The following is a 22,044-nucleotide window of genomic DNA, read 5'->3' as shown; positions in this document are numbered from 1 at the left end:
TCATCAAATTATATCTTGGAAAAGACAAGAAAGTTCGTCTCGTGGAAGTCCAGACCAAATCTGGGTCTTTCCTACGTCCAATCCAGAGACTTTTTCCTCTTGAGATCAGCCAAAGGGAAAAATCTGCTATTTCATGTCTCCCAAAGAGTGATTCTCCATCCACAACGATGATTCCTGATGGTACACCTACCTCTAGTGACTCTCATGCTATTCCAGATGTGAGACAACCAAGAAGATCCCGTTATGACCGGCTTTTAAAGCCCAATGTTCTCCTGGACTCAAACAATGTTGTTTGAGTTTCTAAAGTCCTTTACGAAACTCAAAGGTGGGAGAGTGTTCGAAACAAGGACTTAACTGCAATCAGTTTTGACTGTAAAGAACTTTCCCTTCTCGCCACCAGGGGCTTGTTGACCTCCTCTCGTTTTGGCGGCAACCAACGAACGCGTTTTATTCTCTTCTTCTAGCTTGTAAATATATTTTTAATCATGTAAAATTTAATCAAGTAACTATTAAATAATCTTCTTAAAGATAAGTTCCCCTTGTTAATGAGTCATAGTCACTGAACCTGCCACTAATTAGAAATTTTTGATTTTCAGCTGCAACCAGATGGAGACAACAACATCAGTAAACAAAGATATTCCAACTAACAAAACAAAGGTAAGCGATTTTACTTGCCTATTATTTAGAGATTGTTCGTGTTGGAATACACATGTTAACGTGACTTCTCTCGAAGGCGATACACAAAATTCAACAGTACATCTTGTACGTACAGTTCGTTCGTGTCTTTGACTGTAACTATTCTATAGCATCTGGAAAGTATGTACGCTCATGACAAAAATTAAGGTCACAAAAATGCTTTTCAAAGTAATTCTAAATGGCTACCAGTAAAATTTAAAAAAAATTATATTTTATATATTGTGAAGGATCGGTAACACGATATTAATCTTTGTTGTGAGAAAAAAATGTTGCTTAGCATTAGTTTTTTAGGAACTACTGAAATTAGACCGTTTAGGCATCTGGGATTTTTGCCTGAATTTTGTGAATATTGCATTAAAACAAAAATAATTAACCTGTTTCCAGTGAGAATGAGTTCTCATAATCGTTTAGACGATTCCTTGAGATGGAGAGCCGTTGGCAAGCTTGAAGTTGGGCAGTTTTAAGCGGAGGTGGCTCGATGTTTATAAGTGGCACCGAAAATGTATCCAGGTTGTGGAATGAATTCCAAACAAGTGGTACTGTAACAAGGAAAGCCGGCCATGGCCGTCACAGAGCAACGACGCCTGCACAGGATCGCTTTTTGGCATTAAGCGCACATTGATATAGGCTGATAACGGTTCCTCAACTTGCTCGTGACCTTGCTGCTGCGTCTGGAATAAGAATTTCCAGACAAACAGTATTGCAGATGTCTAGCAGAGAGGGCTCTTTATTCCTGGCGACCAGTTGAGTGCGTCCCTTTGACTGCATCCAACAGAAAAGCCAGGTTATTGTGGTGCAGAATATATATCAGTCTTGGCCACAGCAAGAATGAGGACGTGTTCTTTTCAGTGATGAGTCGAGATTTACCACACAGAGTGACACTCGTCGAATCTTCATCTGGAGAGAGCAAAGAGCTCGCTATCATCCCTCCTACGTAAAAGAAATCGACAGATATGGTGGCAGAGGAATACTTGTCTGGGGTGGCATAATGTTGGGAAATCGTACACCACTGCACGTCTTCGATGGGGGTACTGTCAATGCATATCGCTATAGGGATGAGATCCTTGAAGCCTATGTGGGGTTGCTCCGGGGTGCTTTTGGCCCAGACTTCATGTTTATGGACAATAAGACGCGTCCACATAGAGCCCAGATCGGTGAGGATTTTCTTGAGAAAGAGGATATTCGACGTATGGACTGGTGCCCGAGGTCTCCGGATCGCAATCCTATCGCACATGTGTGAAATGGTCTCGGAAGAGCCACTGCACAGCCTAACCCCTCTTCTAATACCCTCCAAAAGTTAAAAGCCGTGCTTTTGGAAGAATGGACTTTGTTGCCCCAAGTATTTATTGACACCCTCATAAACAGTATGAAAGCTCGTTGTGAAGCCTATATAGCACTGCACGGTGGTCACACTCCATATTAGACAGGCTTTCCCTGATATAAGTGCTTTATCTCTGATTCATAATGTAACACTTTTTGATATACCCTGTTTCTTAATTCCTAATTAAAATATTTTCCATGTTGTTATGTGTCTATGTTCTTTCTTTCATTGTAGTATACCTCTGTACCAAATTTCGTGGCAACACAGTGAATAGTTTTTCATTTTTCGCAGATTTTATGTTTGTGACCTTAATTTTGGACATGCGTGTAGTTTATGAAACACCCTGTATTATCTGCGTTTACTTTGAATTAGATTTTTAATGCATAACCTCATATCTGTAATACCGTAGTAATAATATAGTAATATATAGTAATAAGCATTAGATTGTGGCAGATATCAAAGCCATGTCGTTTTAATAGCCTTACACCTGTTCATTGCTTATATGAAACATCCAAACTCAGTCTAATTCCATGCAATCTTAATGCTGTTAAAATATTCAGATAATTAGAAAAAGAACCCCTAGTACTGAGCTTTCCACACTAAAGGAAATTACATAATAATATATTTTGACTAGCACTTAAAAATTTTCGATTTTAATTAAACTACACAATTTTTTGATAAAAATAACACAGAGATTATCATTTTTTTAATGTGAAAAAATTCAGAAAACCTATGCAACGATTAATAAATCATTATTATTATAAAGACAATATTTTAACTTTTAAAATTTAGTGAACATTAGTTTTGTGCAGTTATATTTTCGGGAGCTGTCCCGGACAATGTTGAAATCTTGCTCAATTTTTGATTAATTACAATTTTAAGAAAAGTACATTTTTACCCATCAAAATTTATCTTCATCTAATTTTGTAGCTTTACAGAGCTAACATATGCACACACATACACTTCCATCTTTCGTATTAGTCGCCTTTAGTGTCTAATTGTTCCTCCGATATTATTAGTTTTCTTGAAGTTAAATTAAATATTATGTAGGTAACATAGTCTTAACTTAAATATTATGTAGGCAACATAAGCTTAAAGACTTCATCAAGGTTTTTTTGGTTTTCAAGTTTTATAAATTAGTACTGTTTTAGAAATCTTATTCAGTTACTTGCCGTCTTTATCGACCAGTATGTTCACCCATATTATTAACTTATTAGACTGTTAAATTAATGTTAATAAGGGATGCATTTATTTAAGCAAAACATTTATCCTAATTTTTTAATACGACTAAAGCACATGAATTCAATTAAAATAGTTTACTGCAATTTACAAAGAGTATATATTACGAAATAAAAGCGGAAACGGAAATCCTTCTATAGATTGTATGATTGGTACAATAAAAACACTGGCTTGAGTGTTTTGATGGGGAGTTTGAATCCCGTGAAAACATTGTTTCCGATAGTGTATCAAATTGATTTAAAAATATTATTAATGAAAAATTGCACGAAAATGAGATTTATTTCATTAAAAAGATTTTTTTAGCCTTTAAGATAAAACAAAAAGCACTTTTTATAAGATAATCCTTTGGGTAGATATGAGTACCAATTTCCGAATGGAAGTCATAGCGATTACGGCTAGACTTAAGATTAATATATGGAGGCTAAAGGTAAACACTATTTGAGTGATTTCTTACCAAATATAATCGTGACATTTTTTATTGCAATTTTAAAAGCCGTTTGTTAGAATTTCTTCTTGTATCACCCAGGATAGCAGATTTTTAGAGAGTTTTTGGACGATTGGCACGATTTTGACGTGCTTGGCGAGAAACGTAACTTAAGTCTTACCACGATAACTTATCTGACTACGGTTAAGCTTACTTTTGCGCTTGGTTCAGCTTTTTATTTGAAACCTATTTCATGCTCTCTTTTATATCCTCTTTCCAGCTCCAATAATTAGCTCAGCGAAGCTTTTGATTCAGTACAATTGTAAAAATGTTCATTGAATAATGCAACCTGAAATTCGTTTGATGTTTTGTTTATATTTGGTTGTTGCCATTCGAAAATTATTTATAATCTCGATTTCTGTGCCATGAAAGGTAGCCTTTTATGTATATAGATGTTCATTGCGCCAGATGGACTCCTCTAATTTTCTATTAATTTTCATCTACAATTTGAAGTTTAGGATTGTAAAGAAACTGATTGGGCTTCAATTTTACAGTAAAATATTCGTGAAAAAAATCGAAGCCATATCCGTGAAAAAAAAGAACAGAGGGGAATATTATTCAGCATAGAATCTTTAGATGCTGTATCGAATTTTTATCATGACTTACATAATATATGTGACTATTATTCTATAAAAATTTCTCTGGCTCAAAGAGTTATGTGCATGCATCATTTAGAAAATAAAACGGCAAGATAAAATATCGACAACTTAAAAATGTTCAAAAATAAATACGCTAAATTTTAAAGAAATTATTATTTTGAAGTTACGCGTTAGCTGAAATTGCTTGTTTATTTACAAATTTTATTATAAACTTGCTTTAAACAGGAATTTATGCAATATTGGAGAAGAAGCCAAATTTTCAAAGCGTGAGCATCAGTCATACAAGAAAAATACTAGGATGAAATATTAAAATCAACAATGAAAAGGACTTGGGTTTCATTCATAACAATGAGGATATTGTAATATAAAGAACTTAAAAATATCTTCAAAAAGTGAATTAAATTTAGATTCAATGACATTCCAGCAACCAGATTGGTACCAGTGATAAAATAATTTATAGAACTTTAAAACTGCGTGAATATAATTATAATGCATATATATATTTCGAGTTAACATAAAAAAAAACACTATAAAATTTTGATAAAATTTAATTAATCAAAAATTTAAATAGAATTTTAAAAAATCACTTCGAAATACATGCTTCAACCTTCTGAAGTAAATATGCCCTAAATCTGGTATATATACACTCATGTCCATAAATGAAGGATAATTAAGAGTCACGCGGAAGTGGAACTCAAAAATACTTATATCACTCGTAAAATGACAACACACATCTTCAAAAATGATATGCAAATTGCAGGAAGTCACCAGATGACACCGATAGTACGTCACAATGACGAGAGTGTAAGAGAATGATGTATAAGGAATACAGGCAAAGAAGTAAAATTGCTCACACGCTTTTTATGAACCTTTCAATGCAATAACCGCATAGTTATGATACAAAGGACGCATTTGGATGATTTTTTAAGCAGTAGAATTATCGGCCGTCTAGAATGTGGGCGTACCCACTGGAAGTATACGAGGAATTTGGAATCGCTCAGAGTGTCATCCCCAGGCTTTGGCAACGATTTCAAGATGATGGTAATGTGAGTAGACGTTACAGCACAGGTCGCTTCCGAGTTACAACGCCGAATGAGAATGGCAGTTACTGATAAAAGAAACAGACGGAGCACAGCATCACACCTGTCTCGTCAGCTCTCTTCAGCCACTGGTACGACAGTTTCAAGGCAGATCGTGTACAGACGCTTAGGGCAGATTGGTCTATATGCTCATAGGCCTGTCAGATGTGTTCCACTTACTGCAATTCATTGTCGCCTGCAGTTATCCTGGAGTAGAGAGCATGCATTGTGGACACCGCAACAGTGGGCATAAATTTATTAAAAGCAAATTACTGTTGAAGTTAACCTAATTTTCTGTGTATTATTATGTTATTACTTTAATCATAAAAACTTAAAATCCTGTGGCGTTTTTATCCTGTGGAGTTTAAAATTCCTGTGGAGTTCCTGTGGTGTTTTCTTCTTGAAAAAGAGTAAATACTATTATTTTTTTAAATTTAAATTACAAATCTTAAGTCTTAAATTATAGTTGCGTTATTACGAAATTGCGATTACATTTATTTTATGTATCAATATATATATTCTAAAATTATTATTAAGGGATTTTATTTAATGCAAAAATTAAGTGGAAAAGAACACAAATTGATATATTTCCATTTCGCGAAGTGCATTTTTGGGCAGAAATGTTGAAAATGGGTAGAAAGAAATAATATTTTTTCTTGAATTTTATGATAAAAGTTGAAAAAAAATCTTTACATGGTTGTCATGATAAGGAAATTTCAGCTATTTTCGCTACATCAGAGTGAAGTATTTCCTTTTAGTGCTGACTGCTGCGACGAGTGGGCTTCAATCTAAGTGGATTGCCGTGTTAAACGAGTTCCCGTTAGTGTCAACGCGAATAAGACTGCTGTTTCATCTTTTCTATGACTGAATGTACGATATGACTATACGACTGATTTCAGTTAGCCCATTGGCTGAAGATTCTAGACTAATCCATTTTGTATCCAAAGTCTCCAAATTTGTCGCTAAATCTGATTGTCGAAGATTGGGCATCCAATCAGTATCCAACAGAGTTGACTGTTTTCCTTGCGATTGACTAACTGCACTGGGAAATTACAAATTCCTAACATAAACTTCGTGAATCATTAAAAGTATTTGAAATTCTTCGTTTCACATGTATAGGAAATAAATGCTATATTTTGCGTCCAAGAATTAATACTAAACGTGTTATCTAAAATGTTTTAATCTAAAATTTTTTAAGATTCTATCTATGATTATATACAATCTAATGCATAAAAATGATTTTTTTGTTTTGTTTTTGTTTGATCGCATGTTATGCGCTGTCGTGCCAATCATCCGATTTCGATAAAATGTTGCCAACTTATTGCTTCCACTTGCGCGAAAGTTATAAGCATAGTACTATTATTATATCTATATATAAAAGTGAATTTTTCTTTTTTGTACTTTATGCGCTGTTGTATTGTTCATCCAATTGCGATAAAACTTTGCCAACTTATTGCTTGCATTTACGCGAAGAGTATAGGCATAGTACAATTTATTAAATTTAACGTAAAAAAATAGAATAAATAATATTTATACTGCTACTTTATGTATCATTCAATTTCAATGAATTTATTCATTGTAGACAAGAAAATAAATATCATTTTTTCTATCATTCCTAATTAAAGAAGATAGCTATTTCAAATTTCAAACGATATTTCCAAAATTATTTCTTCTGTGGCAACAACGCACATTTACCAGCTAGTGTTTTAATAATTACATCTACAGCAGATTAATTTTATGAGATTTCAGACTTTACTAAGAAATATTGAGGACAGTAACATACTTACAATACATTTAAGCAAATACAAACCTGATTTTTTCTTGTTACAGAATATGGAGTTCGTTATTATTAGTTCTAGAGAAAATAATTTGGTTACTAAGTTTATAAAATTAAATAGTTACGATCCTATAAAGACTTTATAAAGAAATAAAATTCCCGTTTTGTAGTAATTTCTGACATTCTGTAAATGACATTATATCACCTAAAGAGTAAAAATTAACGAAAAAAAATTGCCAGAAGCACGGAGACTATGTTCCACATTTAAAATCAGCGACTTTTAATAAAAGTACGGGAATGCAATTTTTTTTATATTGACTTCGTATTTTTGCTTTTGATGGTAATTTTTTATAGATATTCAAATTTATAACAGCGTGGAAAATAATATTTTGTTCACGAAATGCATAAACAGTTACACTTGAATGTCCAACAAAACTCAACCGACATTTTGAGATTTGTGAATGTATCCTTAAACGCATCGTTTTAGAGGCAAAACAAAACACTTAATGTAACTGAAATAAGCTCATTGTGGGAATGAGATGAAATTTTGCAGGTCCCCATAAAATGACTTTGCTCTTCGATTTATGCCCACGTTTAGATGTGTTGCCATTTAAAAAAGTTTTTAATTTTTTTGCGTATTAAAGATTACTTTTAAATCATAACTATGTATGTACAATGTGCAGAATACTTTGTATTTTCATAGCAAAAAGGAGTTGAAGTCAATAAATATATTATTTTTAGTATATAAATGAAAGTTTAAAATTTTATTTTAACATTTTATTGAAAACTTTGTTAGCTCATGATTTCGAAAATAATTGACCTAGACTAATGAAATTTGGTTTCTGGGAAGAATGTTTCATGTTGTTTTGAAATTTGTTGAGAGGAATGTGTGCTGTGTTAGAAATTTTGAAATTGTTCATATTTCAATATATGAACGACCTCTTATGAAATTTTAACTTCAAAAATCTATAAATGTTCGTTAATTCCTTTCGAATGATACCCTTTCTATGATTGTTCGAAAGAAAAAAAACTGCGTGGCTCCTTTTTGTTCTGCGGCTGTACACCACTTTTACTTTAGTCAAGAGAATATAGATAAACGTAAATATATGAATGTACATATGAATGAATGAACAACGAATGAATGCAAAAAAACGCACATAAATCGCCTTTAGTTATTGACTGGGATAGATTTAAGAATCAACACCTGCAAGATGTTACACTTTTCTCAAATGTATGTAATAAATGAGAATCTTGATTTCGCGAAGGCTGTTTAAAAATGCAATCGCAACGAATTACAGAAAATATGGGTGGTGCTTTTGTAATATTGTGAAAATACTGCATACAAATATATTTAGGTAATTAATGAAAAAATTAAAATCTTTAGAACATTATAAATAAAAAGGAAAACAAAAACACCTTAAAAATCCCTTTACATGATTTTAACCTCTTATAGATAGTTTGTCTTGAATCTTTAGATTTTATAATGAGTGGCACAACTATATTTCCATCAAACTCAATTCAAAATTATTTCCATCTAACAAATCGTCAATTGCTGTTGAAGTCCAACAAAATAATTCGTTCACTGCATTTCAAAATATAATTTGAAATGCAGTATGATTTATTTCCATCTAACTTCATCCAATTTAAATTGTAAAAAAAATTGTTTCATAATTTTTTTTAATACTTTTGATACTACTGTACATTGAGTAAAACAATGTACATTTAAATGTCATGCGCCACATGAAAGAACTCATGGTCATCCCTCACAAATATGATCCTGGTTGTTGGCTCAAATAAGTCAGCATAACGTTCTATCAACTAATTTTGTAGAGCCATCAAGTGGCCAAATGATATAACCCTTTAGTACGTTTCTGTGAGGTTGAAAATAAAGCAATGGTGACACAGTCCAAGATTTTGTGTTTTATTTATGTGGTGTACGGAGCGTCATCCTGGCGGCGCTCGCGTCATCACTCAACAGCCAATAAAAAGCTCTCAGATTCCCGCCATTAAAACTGAATTCAGTACTGTAATAGCGTTTGTCGATGTAAAACGGCCCAGCCGTTCGTCCAGTTCATTAAATTCGTTTATGTTAAATGAGTGTGTGAATCTTGTAATTTCAGCATTCTCTAAGCATTCATCTCAACCGGGCTTTCCCCTAGGGCCCGTGAGAGATATTTGATTTGACATATTATCCGGTTAGTAGAGGCCCGTTTTTCGAGCCAGAGTGAACATGTCTCTACATTTATATTTCATTGAGTTTTTTTTAAAATGAGATATCATGGGCCAAAACAATGGTAATGATGAAAGTTTATAAGGCCTTTGGCGCCTTTCTGATCTTTAAGATTTTTTGAAGCAATTTTCAGTGAAATATTATTTTATTTATTATTACCCACCTTTGGTGACCAGCCGGTTCGCCAATCTTAATGCTCGTTAAAATTTTAATAATTAAATATGTTATGTAACTCCTATTTTAATAGCTTATTCATCAAAGTATTTTAGCTTCAAATTCTGCTATTCATATAATTCACTCATAATATTATAAAGGCCTTCAGCCATAACGTAATATATATATCTCTAATTTTATGTTAGCTCCCGTAGAATTTATGCTTTAAATTAAAGTGGAAATGATTCAACTGCAATTAATGTAAGAACATTTTTTACTGAAACGAAGTATTTTTTTAAAAATATCAGTACTGAAAACAGAGTCGCTGAGCAATCAAACCTTATGAGCACTAAAAAATATCTTTCTTAATTTATGTAATATCTCAAAAAATTTTCAACCAAATTTTCCCAGAATGAACACATCGATTAATTAACGTTTAATTTTAAATGCTTCAAACACTTAGAAAATAAACAGAATTGTTTGAAATAATCGGTCGAAAACATGTTAAACCTAACCACGTTACTGTGGAAAAAAAAAAAAAAAAATTAAAATACGATGTACCTTAAACTATAAGCATATACGAAAAATATATAACTAACATGAATACAATTCAATCAGAAAAGCTCACAGCTAACCTAAAACAATTAATTTACAGTGTGTAACTGAAATAAAACAAAACTGCAAACAAATTAATCAAAATCAAATCCGTATCCGTTGAAAATACAGTTGTCAACAATCAGAACACACTGCGCATGCGTGAATTTTCAACACCATTTATGGTAATGCAAATGCGTGAATTTTCTACTTCAGTTGGCAAACGTTATGCAGATTAGAAAATTTTAATTGCTTTATTAAATTTTATTTTAATTCAAAATTACATCAGAATGAATCCGAAAGATGGATTAATTAACAATGTTTAATTTTAAATGCATCAAACATTAAGAAAATAAAGAGAATCTTTTGAAATAATCGGTCGAAAACATGTTAAGCCTAACCTCGTTAGTGTGGGGTAAAAAAAACTTAAGCCTTACTCATTTGGAGGTGGTAAAATAAAAAAGGGTTTTTGATAGGAAGGTTGGTTTTTAATTAAAAAAATAAAGACTCAATTAGCCGGGATAAACAGTAGCGTATGCCCCATTCCTGACTATAATCTATCTCTGTGCCAAATTTCATCCAATTCCGTTCAGGCATTCTGGCGTTATTGAGTAACAAACATCCATCCATCCATCCATCCAAACTTTCACATTTATATTAGTAATGTAAATTTTTAAAAAAAATTATTTAAAAACAGAAATTTTATTAGTTAGTTAAAATGTAAGTATCATTGAAAAGATTATTTTTGATCTTCAACATGATGTAAAATAAATTTTGTGCTGTAATATTTTAGGAAGTTATAGCGTAAAAGTGCCAAATTTTGCTTAATTTTTAATTAATTGAAATTTTAATTAAAAATTTAAAAAAAGAGCTCCGAGGTGCACATTTCCGACCTCTAAGGTATGCATGTACCAAATTTTGTAGCTGTATATCAAACGGTCTGGCCTGTAGAGCACCAACACACATACATTGAGCTTTATTATAAGTATAGATTGTAACTTTTTGCTTTATTGCCAACTATCACGTAAATCATGAAAAGGAAACAAATTAAGAGTAAACTTTCCCTCATCAAGTTTAAATTATTCTCTCCCACAAAAATTAATTTAATTTAGTGAAAAATCAATACACACATATGCGTCACTGTTCCCCTGAAGATTTTGCTTGATCTTTTAAATATAAAAACATATTACAACATTTGAAAATGCGAGCATCTGATATTGCTTTTGTGTAATTTTATTTAACATGTTCTATACTTGTTAATCTGGTTTTAATTTTGTAATCAATTTTCGATCCACTTCCCAGCATTTTGAAATTTATACAATGAGTATTCTCATTATTTTGACATTTTTTTAGAATTTGATTAAGTTTATCGATTAATTCAATGAAATTCTTTCCTTCCACTCTCGCTGTCTAAAAGTGAACTTAAAAGTAACAGAATGTAAAACTGGCTGAAATTTATAATTCTGAACCAAGACTAGAAAATAAGTGAACTTTCAGTTTTTCATAGTCTAATGTTAAAAATGTATTTTTTAAGAATTCTTAATTTAATTTCTAAAAAAAAGAAATTTTGTATTGTATTGTATTGAATTGTATCTCAGCAGATACAATTTTCATACTTAAACATTGTATCTGCTTAGAAATAACTTCTAATAAGCTATCTCATTCAAATAATGCCAGTCATAAGCGAATATCCGTTGGCATATGCATTAAAATGTAGAAGCTGATGAATGTATACGATTTTTAAATATATTACAAAATATTTTGTAAACACATTATTTGTTTCATTACTTTAAGAGGTAGAATTAATTACCAAAAAATTCGACAGTTAATATTACAACATTAAGATATTTAGTTTACAAATTACAAAAGACTTCTAAAGTTGCTTCCAATTTATAAATCTAATCATCCTGAAACAGAACAATTGCTAAATGTGCTTATAAATTTCATGATTTCATATTTGAAACTGAAAAGAGTGTTTTAATAGTAAATTACATAAAAGTGCTCACTAATATAAAAGCACAATAAATCAAATAGGCAAACAAAAATGACGGCAGAAATTAAGACACTCTATTTTGTTGCTTTTAAAATAATATTTTATTCTCTTATAAAATTATTAATTATTTGAAAACATATGCAATTAAATCACAAAGCAATTATTTTTTGTAGTAATGTAGAAAAAGTTAAAGCCGATTAGACGCATCACGAAAACTGGATCACATTCAGAAGCATCTTCGAACGTATTGCGAGTAAGCTGACATCGCAGATGGCGACGGATATGAAGGGACATAAGAAGCTCCCTGGTAGCTGAGGGTGTGAAGCGCTGCCAAAAGGGCATCCATCAAAAGATTTAAATCATAATAGCTGCAAGAACCAGAACCTGTGGCATACTGCGAAAGCATATTTCCAAAATTCTGATAATTAAATCCTCCTCCCTGCATAGAACTCTTAATACTATTAACCAAATTTGGTAATCTTGCATATCCACTAGTCGAAGGAGCATAACTAGCGGCAGCTAAAACACCACCTGTAGACACGCCTCCACCGACAGTAAAAGATGAAGAGACAGATACCGGACCTGTTCCACCAGCACCTCCAGACGGTCCAGCACCTCCAGCTCCTGGTCCAACACCACCGCCGATTCCTGCTCCTCCGCCAAATCCACCTGGACCTCCAGGTCCTCCTGGTGCACCAGCTCCTCCTATGAAAAAAACATGACAAATGTACTTGAATGCTCAATCAATGATTTATTTGGAATGGATATTCTTAACGGCATTTAAAGTAATAGTAGATGCAAATATATTTCGTTGTAGGTTTGCCATAACTTGTGTTCATCTGGGTATATGAAATTACTTGAAATACTTTCTCAATAAACTTTGTGCCTGCTAAAGTAGCACGTTTCCTCAGGATTAGGATGTCTATTAAAATATTCGGATTAATGATATGCGTCTGAAACGATTATTGAAATGGAAAAATCTTTAAATATTAGTCACGTATATTGAATTGTATTTATAATAACAATTCAAAGTGACATCAGAAAGTAAATTAGTGATTGATAATATAGCGGAAATTGTCGCAAATACAAAATACAGAGGCGGTATTTATTATAGAAATCGTTCCATTTAAGAAAAAGGGGTCGGAAGGACAGGGAATAATAGTTAGCCAAGTACAGGAGGCGCATAGGTTTTCGTGTCGGAAAGCTATACGTTTGTTGGCGACTTTAACAGCATTCTTTCCTCGAAATCATTTTTATGTGTTAACTGTGACAGAAAAGCAATGTTTCTAGTTTGGAAGTGAGTCTTTCTAGAGATGGTAAATAAATATGTGAGGAAGAGAAATTAAATTAAAATAATCGACAAGAAATAGAATAAAAGAAGTTCTCCAAGAAGAGCTTGAATTTAAAAACATTGCCAGGTTATTTCGTCGTGTCACACATTTTGGATGGAAAATGCGATATAGTGGTGGAATGTGCACAGAAATAATGATACAGTTTAATGAGTTTAATTGACAACAAAACCATGTAGTTTATTGGCTCTTTCTCGATACCATGTATTTTTTTTCTCGAAATGCTGCATTTGAAACTTTTTGTCCAATTCTTAATTTGCTGATAATGATTTATTCATTTCGTCCTGTGTATTTGTAGACATGACACTGCATGTGAGATAGAAGCGTTTTGTATTTATAGAAGTTTTATATTTTAAAAGAGTGTTTGAGGAAAGAGTTAAAGCGTAAAACACTGTTCGAAAGGAATCTGCTAATGAAATATTGTCGTTTGTAAAATGAAGGAAGCATTTTTATAGAGCAGCATAAGAAGATGGGAGGTGTTCCGAGGATTCCAATTTACAGACCGCCTCAAAATAAAGTGTACAATTGTCTTGACCTGACATATATTTGTGTTCTAAAGTTCTTAAAAATATATCTCACCTCCTGCTCCGAAGGCTCCACCTGCACCCGGTCCGTAAAGTCCTCCAGCTCCTCCTGGTCCGTAAATACCTCCCGGTCCAACTCCTCCAGGTCCGACACCTCCTGGACCGACACCACCAGCTCCTGGTCCTCCGGCTCCACCAACAGTAACTGACTCTACAACTGTTACATCTGATCCGCCAGCACCGCCAGCACCTCCAGAGATTCCGCCGGGTCCGACACCACCGGCTCCTGCTCCTCCGCCTGAACCTCCAAATCCTCCTGGTCCACAGGGTCCTCCTGGTCCACCAGGTCCTCCAGCACCACCGAATCCACCAGTTGCTCCGGCTCCTCCCAGACCTGATGGTCCACCGATTCCACCAGCTCCTGCTCCTGCTCCTGCTCCTGCACCTCCGGCTCCACCAACAGTAACTGATTCTGTAACTGATACACCTCCTCCGCCAGCACCTCCAGAGACTCCACCAGGTCCGACACCACCAGCTCCGGCTATACCTCCGATACCTCCTGCTCTACCCGGAGTTCCGGGAGCTCCAGGTGCACCAGCTCCTCCAGGTCCGTATAATCCTCCGGGACCGTACAATCCTCCAGCACCTCCAGATCCGTACAATCCGCCAGCGCCGCCGGCGCCTCCGACTGCTCCTCCTGGGCCGCCTGGTCCTCCAGGACCACCCGGTCCACCAAATCCACCTGGACCTCCAAATCCTCCAGTTCCGACACCACCAGCTCCTGCTCCACCTGCTCCTGGTCCTCCTACTCCTGGTCCACCTGCGCCTGGTCCGCCAGCACCACCGACACTTACAGTAGAAGAGACAGATACCGGACCTGTTCCACCAGCACCTCCAGACGGTCCAACACCTCCAGCTCCTGGTCCAACACCACCGCCGATTCCTGCTCCTCCGCCAAATCCACCTGGACCTCGAGGGCCGCCTGGTCCACCTGGACCTCCAGGTCCTCCTGGTGCACCAGCTCCTCCTATGAAAAAAACATGACAAATGTACTTGAATGCTCAATCAATGATTTCTTTGGAATGGATATTCTTAACGGCATTTAAAGTAATAGTAGATGCAAATATATTTCGTTGTAGGTTTGCCATAACTTGTGTTCATCTGGGTATATGAAATTACTTGAAATACTTTCTCAATAAACTTTGTGCCTGCTAAAGTAGCACGTTTCCTCTGGATTAGGATGTCTATTAAAATATTCGGATTAATGATATGCGTCTGAAACGATTATTGAAATAGAAAAATCTTTAAATATTAGTCACTTATATTGAATTGTATTTATAATAACAATTCAAAGTGACATCAGTAAGTAAATTAGTGATTGATAATATAGCGGAAATTGTCGCAAATACAAAATACAGAGGCGGTATTTATTATAGAAATCGTTCCATTTAAGAAAAAGGGGTCGGAGGGACAGGGAATAATAGTTAGCCAAGTACAGGAGGCGCATAGGTTTTCGTGTCGGAAAGCTATACGTTTGTTGGCGACTTTAACAGCATTCTTTCCTCGAAATCATTTTTATGTGTTAACTGTGACAGAAAAGCAATGTTTCTAGTTTGGAAGTGAGTCTTTTTAGAGATGGTAAATAAATATGTGAGGAAGAGAAATTAAATTAAAATAATCGACAAGAAATAGAATAAAAGAAGTTCTCCAAGAAGAGCATGAATTTAAAAACATTGCCAGGTTATTTCGTCGTGTCACACATTTTGGATGGAAAATGCGATATAGTGGTGGAATGTGCACAGAAATAATGATACAGTTTAATGAGTTTAATTGACAACAAAACCATGTAGTTTATTGGCTCTTTCTCGATACCATGTATTTTTTTCTCGAAATGCTGCATTTGAAACTTTTCGTCCAATTCTTAATTTGCTGATAATGATTTATTCATTTCGTCCTGTGTATTTGTAGACATGACACTGCATGTGAGATAGAAGCGTTTTGTATTTATAGCAGTTTTATATTTTAAAAGAGTGTTTGAGGAAAGAGTTAAAGCGTAAAACACTGTTCGAAAGGAATCTGCTAATGAAATATTGTCGTTTGTAAAATGAAGGAAGCATTTTTATAGAGCAGCATAAGAAGATGGGAGGTGTTCCGAGGATTCCAATTTACAGACCGCCTCAAAATAAAGTGTACAATTGTCTTGACCTGACATATATTTGTGTTCTAAAGATCTTAAAAATATATCTCACCTCCTGCTCCGAAGGCTCCACCTGCACCCGGTCCGTAAAGTCCTCCAGCTCCTCCTGGTCCGTAAATACCTCCCGGTCCAACTCCTCCAGGTCCGACACCTCCTGGACCGACACCACCAGCTCCTGGTCCTCCAGCTCCACCAACAGTAACTGACTCTACAACTGTTACACCTGATCCGCCAACACCGCCAGCACCTCCAGAGATTCCGCCGGGTCCGACACCACCGGCTCCTGCTCCTCCGCCTGAACCTCCAAATCCTCCTGGTCCACCGGGTCCTCCTGGTCCACCAGGTCCTCCAGCACCACCGAATCCACCAGTTGCTCCGGCTCCTCCCAGACCTGATGGTCCACCGATTCCACCAGCTCCTGCTCCTGCACCTCCGGCTCCACCAACAGTAACTGATTCTGTAACTGATACACCTCCTCCGCCAGCACCTCCAGAGACTCCACCAGGTCCGACACCACCAGCTCCGGCTATACCTCCGATACCTCCTGCTCTACCCGGAGCTCCAGGTGCACCAGCTCCTCCAGGTCCGTATAATCCTCCGGGACCGTACAATCCTCCAGCACCTCCAGGTCCGTACAATCCGCCAGCGCCGCCGGCGCCTCCGACTGCTCCTCCTGGACCGCCTGGTCCTCCAGGACCTGCCGGTCCACCAAATCCACCTGGACCTCCAAATCCTCCAGTTCCGACACCACCAGCTCCTGCTCCACCTGCTCCTGGTCCTCCTACTCCTGGTCCACCTGCGCCTGGTCCGCCAGCACCACCGACACTTACAGTAGAAGAGACAGATACCGGACCTGTTCCACCAGCACCTCCAGACGGTCCAACACCTCCAGCTCCTGGTCCAACACCACCGCCGATTCCTGCTCCTCCGCCAAATCCACCTGGACCTCCAGGTCCTCCTGGTGCACCAGCTCCTCCTATGAAAAAAACATGACAAATGTACTTGAATGCTCAATCAATGATTTATTTGGAATGGATATTCTTAACGGCATTTAAAGTAATAGTAGATGCAAATATATTTCGTTGTAGGTTTGCCATACTTGTGTTCATCTGGTTATATGAAATTACTTGAAATACTTTCTCAATAAACTTTGTGCCTGCTAAAGTAGCACGTTTCCTCAGGATTAGGATGTCTATTAAAATATTCGGATTAATGATATGCGTCTGAAACGATTATTGAAATAGAAAAATCTTTAAATATTAGTCACGTATATTGAATTGTATTTATAATAACAATTCAAAGTGACATCAGAAAGTAAATTAGTGATTGATAATATAGCGGAAATTGTCGCAAATACAAAATACAGAGGCGGTATTTATTATAGAAATCGTTCCATTTAAGAAAAAGGGGTCGGAAGGACAGGGAATAATAGTTAGCCAAGTACAGGAGGCGCATAGGTTTTCGTGTCGGAAAGCTATACGTTTGTTGGCGACTTTAACAGCATTCTTTCCTCGAAATCATTTTTATGTGTTAACTGTGACAGAAAAGCAATGTTTCTAGTTTGGAAGTGAGTCTTTCTAGAGATGGTAAATAAATATGTGAGGAAGAGAAATTAAATTAAAATAATCGACAAGAAATAGAATAAAAGAAGTTCTCCAAGAAGAGCATGAATTTAAAAACATTGCCAGGTTATTTCGTCGTGTCACACATTTTGGATGGAAAATGCGATATAGTGGTGGAATGTGCACAGAAATAATGATACAGTTTAATGAGTTTAATTGACAACAAAACCATGTAGTTTTTTGGCTCTTTCTCGATACCATGTATTTTTTTTTCTCGAAATGCTGCATTTGAAACTTTTCGTCCAATTCTTAATTTGCTGATAATGATTTATTCATTTCGTCCTGTGTATTTGTAGACATGACACTGCATGTGAGATAGAAGCGTTTTGTATTTATAGCAGTTTTATATTTTAAAAGAGTGTTTGAGGAAAGAGTTAAAGCGTAAAACACTGTTCGAAAGGAATCTGCTAATGAAATATTGTCGTTTGTAAAATGAAGGAAGCATTTTTATAGAGCAGCATAAGACGATGGGAGGTGTTCCGAGGATTCCAATTTACAGACCGCCTCAAAAAAAAGTGTACAATTGTCTTGACCTGACATATATTTGTGTTCTAAAGATCTTAAAAATATATCTCACCTCCTGCTCCGAAGGCTACACCTGCACCCGGTCCGTAAAGTCCTCCAGCTCCTCCTGGTCCGTAAATACCTCCCGGTCCAACTCCTCCAGGTCCGACACCTCCTGGACCGACACCACCAGCTCCTGGTCCTCCGGCTCCACCAACAGTAACTGACTCTACAACTGTTACACCTGATCCGCCAGCACCGCCAGCACCTCCAGAGATTCCGCCGGGTCCGACACCACCGGCTCCTGCTCCTCCGCCTGAACCTCCAAATCCTCCTGGTCCACCAGGTCCTCCAGCACCACCGAATCCACCAGTTGCTCCGGCTCCTCCCAGACCTGATGGTCCACCGATTCCACCAGCTCCTGCTCCTGCTCCTGCACCTCCGGCTCCACCAACAGTAACTGATTCTGTAACTGATACACCTCCTCCGCCAGCACCTCCAGAGACTCCACCAGGTCCGACACCACCAGCTCCGGCTATACCTCCGATACCTCCTGCTCTACCCGGAGCTCCGGGAGCTCCAGGTGCACCAGCTCCTCCAGGTCCGTATAATCCTCCGGGACCGTACAATCCTCCAGCTCCTCCAGATCCGTACAATCCGCCAGCGCCGCCGGCGCCTCCGCCTGCTCCTCCTGGGCCGCCTGGTCCTCCAGGACCTCCCGGTCTACCGAAACCACCTGGACCTCCAAATCCTCCAGTTCCGACACCACCAGCTCCTGCTCCACCTGCTCCTGGTCCTCCTACTCCTGGTCCACCTGCGCCTGGTCCGCCAGCACCACCGACACTTACAGTAGAAGAGACAGATACCGGACCTGTTCCACCAGCACCTCCAGACGGTCCAACACCTCCAGCTCCTGGTCCAACACCACCGCCGATTCCTGTTCCTCCGCCAAATCCACCTGGACCTCCAGGGCCGCCTGGTCCACCTGGACCTCCAGGTCCTCCTGGTGCACCAGCTCCTCCTATGAATAAAACATGACAAATGTACTTGAATGCTCAATCAATGATTTATTTGGAATGGATATTCTTAACGGCATTTAAAGTAATAGTAGATGCAAATATATTTCGTTGTAGCTTTGCCATAACTTGTGTTCATCTGGGTATATGAAATTACTTGAAATACTTTCTCAATAAACTTTGTGCCTGCTAAAGTAGCACGTTTCCTCAGGATTAGGATGTCTATTAAAATATTCGGATTAATGATATGCGTGTGAAACGATTATTGAAATAGAAAAATCTTTAAATATTAGTCACGTATATTGAATTGTATTTATAATAACAATTCAAAGTGACATCAGAAAGTAAATTAGTGATTGATAATATAGCGGAAATTGTCGCAAATACAAAATACAGAGGCGGTATTTATTATAGAAATCGTTCCATTTAAGAAAAAGGGGTCGGAGGGACAGGGAATAATAGTTAGCCAAGTACAGGAGGCGCATAGGTTTTCGTGTCGGAAAGCTATACGTTTGTTGGCGACTTTAACAGCATTCTTTCCTCGAAATCATTTTTATGTGTAAACTGTGACAGAAAAGCAATGTTTCTAGTTTGGAAGTGAGTCTTTCTAGAGATGGTAAATAAATATGTGAGGAAGAGAAATTAAATTAAAATAATCGACAAGAAATAGAATAAAAGAAGTTCTCCAAGAAGAGCATGAATTTAAAAACATTGCCAGGTTATTTCGTCGTGTCACACATTTTGGATGGAAAATGCGATATAGTGGTGGAATGTGCACAGAAATAATGATACAGTTTAATGAGTTTAATTGACAACAAAACCATGTAGTTTATTGGCTCTTTCTCGATACCATGTATTTTTTTTCTCGAAATGCTGCATTTGAAACTTTTCGTCCAATTCTTAATTTGCTGATAATGATTTATTCATTTCGTCCTGTGTATTTGTAGACATGACACTGCATGTGAGATAGAAGCGTTTTGTATTTATAGAAGTTTTATATTTTAAAAGAGTGTTTGAGGAAAGAGTTAAAGCGTAAAACACTGTTCGAAAGGAATCTGCTAATGAAATATTGTCGTTTGTAAAATGAAGGAAGCATTTTTATAGAGCAGCATAAGAAGATGGGAGGTGTTCCGAGGATTCCAATTTACAGACCGCCTCAAAATAAAGTGTACAATTGTCTTGACCTGACATATATTTGTGTTCTAAAGATCTTAAAAATATATCTCACCTCCTGCTCCGAAGGCTCCACCTGCACCCGGTCCGTAAAGTCCTCCAGCTCCTCCTGGTCCGTAAATACCTCCCGGTCCAACTCCTCCAGGTCCGACACCTCCTGGACCGACACCACCAGCTCCTGGTCCTCCGGCTCCACCAACAGTAACTGACTCTACAACTGTTACACCTGATCCGCCAGCACCTCCAGAGATTCCGCCGGGTCCGACACCACCGGCTCCTGCTCCTCCGCCTGAACCTCCAAATCCTCCTGGTCCACCGGGTCCTCCTGGTCCACCAGGTCCTCCAGCACCACCGAATCCACCAGTTGCTCCGGCTGCTCCCAGACCTGATGGTCCACCGATTCCACCAGCTCCTGCTCCTGCACCTCCGGCTCCACCAACAGTAACTGATTCTGTAACTGATACACCTCCTCCGCCAGCACCTCCAGAGACTCCACCAGGTCCGACCCCACCAGCTCCGGCTATACCTCCGATACCTCCTGCTCTACCCGGAGCTCCGGGAGCTCCAGGTGCACCAGCTCCTCCAGGTCCGTATAATCCTCCGGGACCGTACAATCCTCCAGCACCTCCAGGTCCGTACAATCCGCCAGCGCCGCCGGCGCCTCCGCCTGCTCCTCCTGGGCCGCCTGGTCCTCCAGGACCTCTCGGTCCACCGAATCCACCTGGACCTCCAAATCCTCCAGTTCCGACACCACCAGCTCCTGCTCCACCTGCTCCTGGTCCTCTTACTCCTGGTCCACTTGCGCCTGGTCCGCCAGCACCACCGACACTTACAGTAGAAGAGACAGATACCGGACCTGTTCCACCAGCACCTCCAGACGGTCCAACACCTCCAGCTCCTGGTCCAACACCACCGCCGATTCCTGCTCCTCCGCCAAATCCACCTGGACCTCCAGGGCCGCCTGGTCCACCTGGACCTCCAGGTCCTCCTGGTGCACCAGCTCCTCCTATGAAAAAAACATGGCAAATGTACTTGAATGCTCAATCAATGATTTCTTTGGAATGGATATTCTTAACGGCATTTAAAGTAATAGTAGATGCAAATATATTTCGTTGTAGGTTTGCCATAACTTGTGTTCATCTGGGTATATGAAATTACTTGAAATACTTTCTCAATAAACTTTGTGCCTGCTAAAATAGCACGTTTCCTCAGGATTAGGATGTCTATTAAAATATTCGGATTAATGATATGCGTCTGAAACGATTATTGAAATAGAAAAATCTTTAAATATTAGTCACGTATATTGAATTGTATTTATAATAACAATTCAAAGTGACATCAGAAAGTAAATTAGTGATTGATAATATAGCGGAAATTGTCGCAAATACAAAATACAGAGGCGGTATTTATTATAGAAATCGTTCCATTTAAGAAAAAGGGGTCGGAAGGACAGGGAATAATAGTTAGCCAAGTACAGGAGGCGCATAGGTTTTC

General features: G+C 37.6%; 1 protein-coding gene across 3 annotated transcripts in view; it reads right to left on the bottom strand.

The window, feature by feature from the left end:
* Positions 1 to 12,250: 12,250 nt before the first annotated feature.
* Positions 12,251 to 22,044, bottom strand: part of LOC129976747 (fibroin heavy chain-like) — a 42,903-nt gene continuing 33,109 nt past the window's right edge. For 2 of the 3 annotated variants that reach the window (XM_056090476.1, XM_056090478.1), the window contains exons 16-20: positions 20,606 to 21,556; positions 18,435 to 19,382; positions 16,288 to 17,211; positions 14,094 to 15,065; positions 12,251 to 12,870 (exon numbers count right to left, since the gene is read on the bottom strand). In XM_056090476.1, the coding sequence (XP_055946451.1) occupies positions 12,392 to 12,870; positions 14,094 to 15,065; positions 16,288 to 17,211; positions 18,435 to 19,382; positions 20,606 to 21,556 (4,274 nt within the window). In that variant the 3' untranslated portion in view covers positions 12,251 to 12,391. The remainder of the gene's footprint in view (positions 12,871 to 14,093; positions 15,066 to 16,287; positions 17,212 to 18,434; positions 19,383 to 20,605; positions 21,557 to 22,044) is intronic. The other variant, XM_056090477.1, reaches the window with a different exon arrangement.

The sequence above is a fragment of the Argiope bruennichi genome, chromosome 7 (genome assembly GCF_947563725.1).
Source record: "Argiope bruennichi chromosome 7, qqArgBrue1.1, whole genome shotgun sequence".
In the NCBI taxonomy this organism is placed as follows: Eukaryota; Metazoa; Arthropoda; class Arachnida; order Araneae; family Araneidae; genus Argiope; species Argiope bruennichi.
The sequence above is the reverse complement of the archived record's forward strand: the minus strand, read 5'-3'. Positions and strand labels throughout refer to the sequence as shown.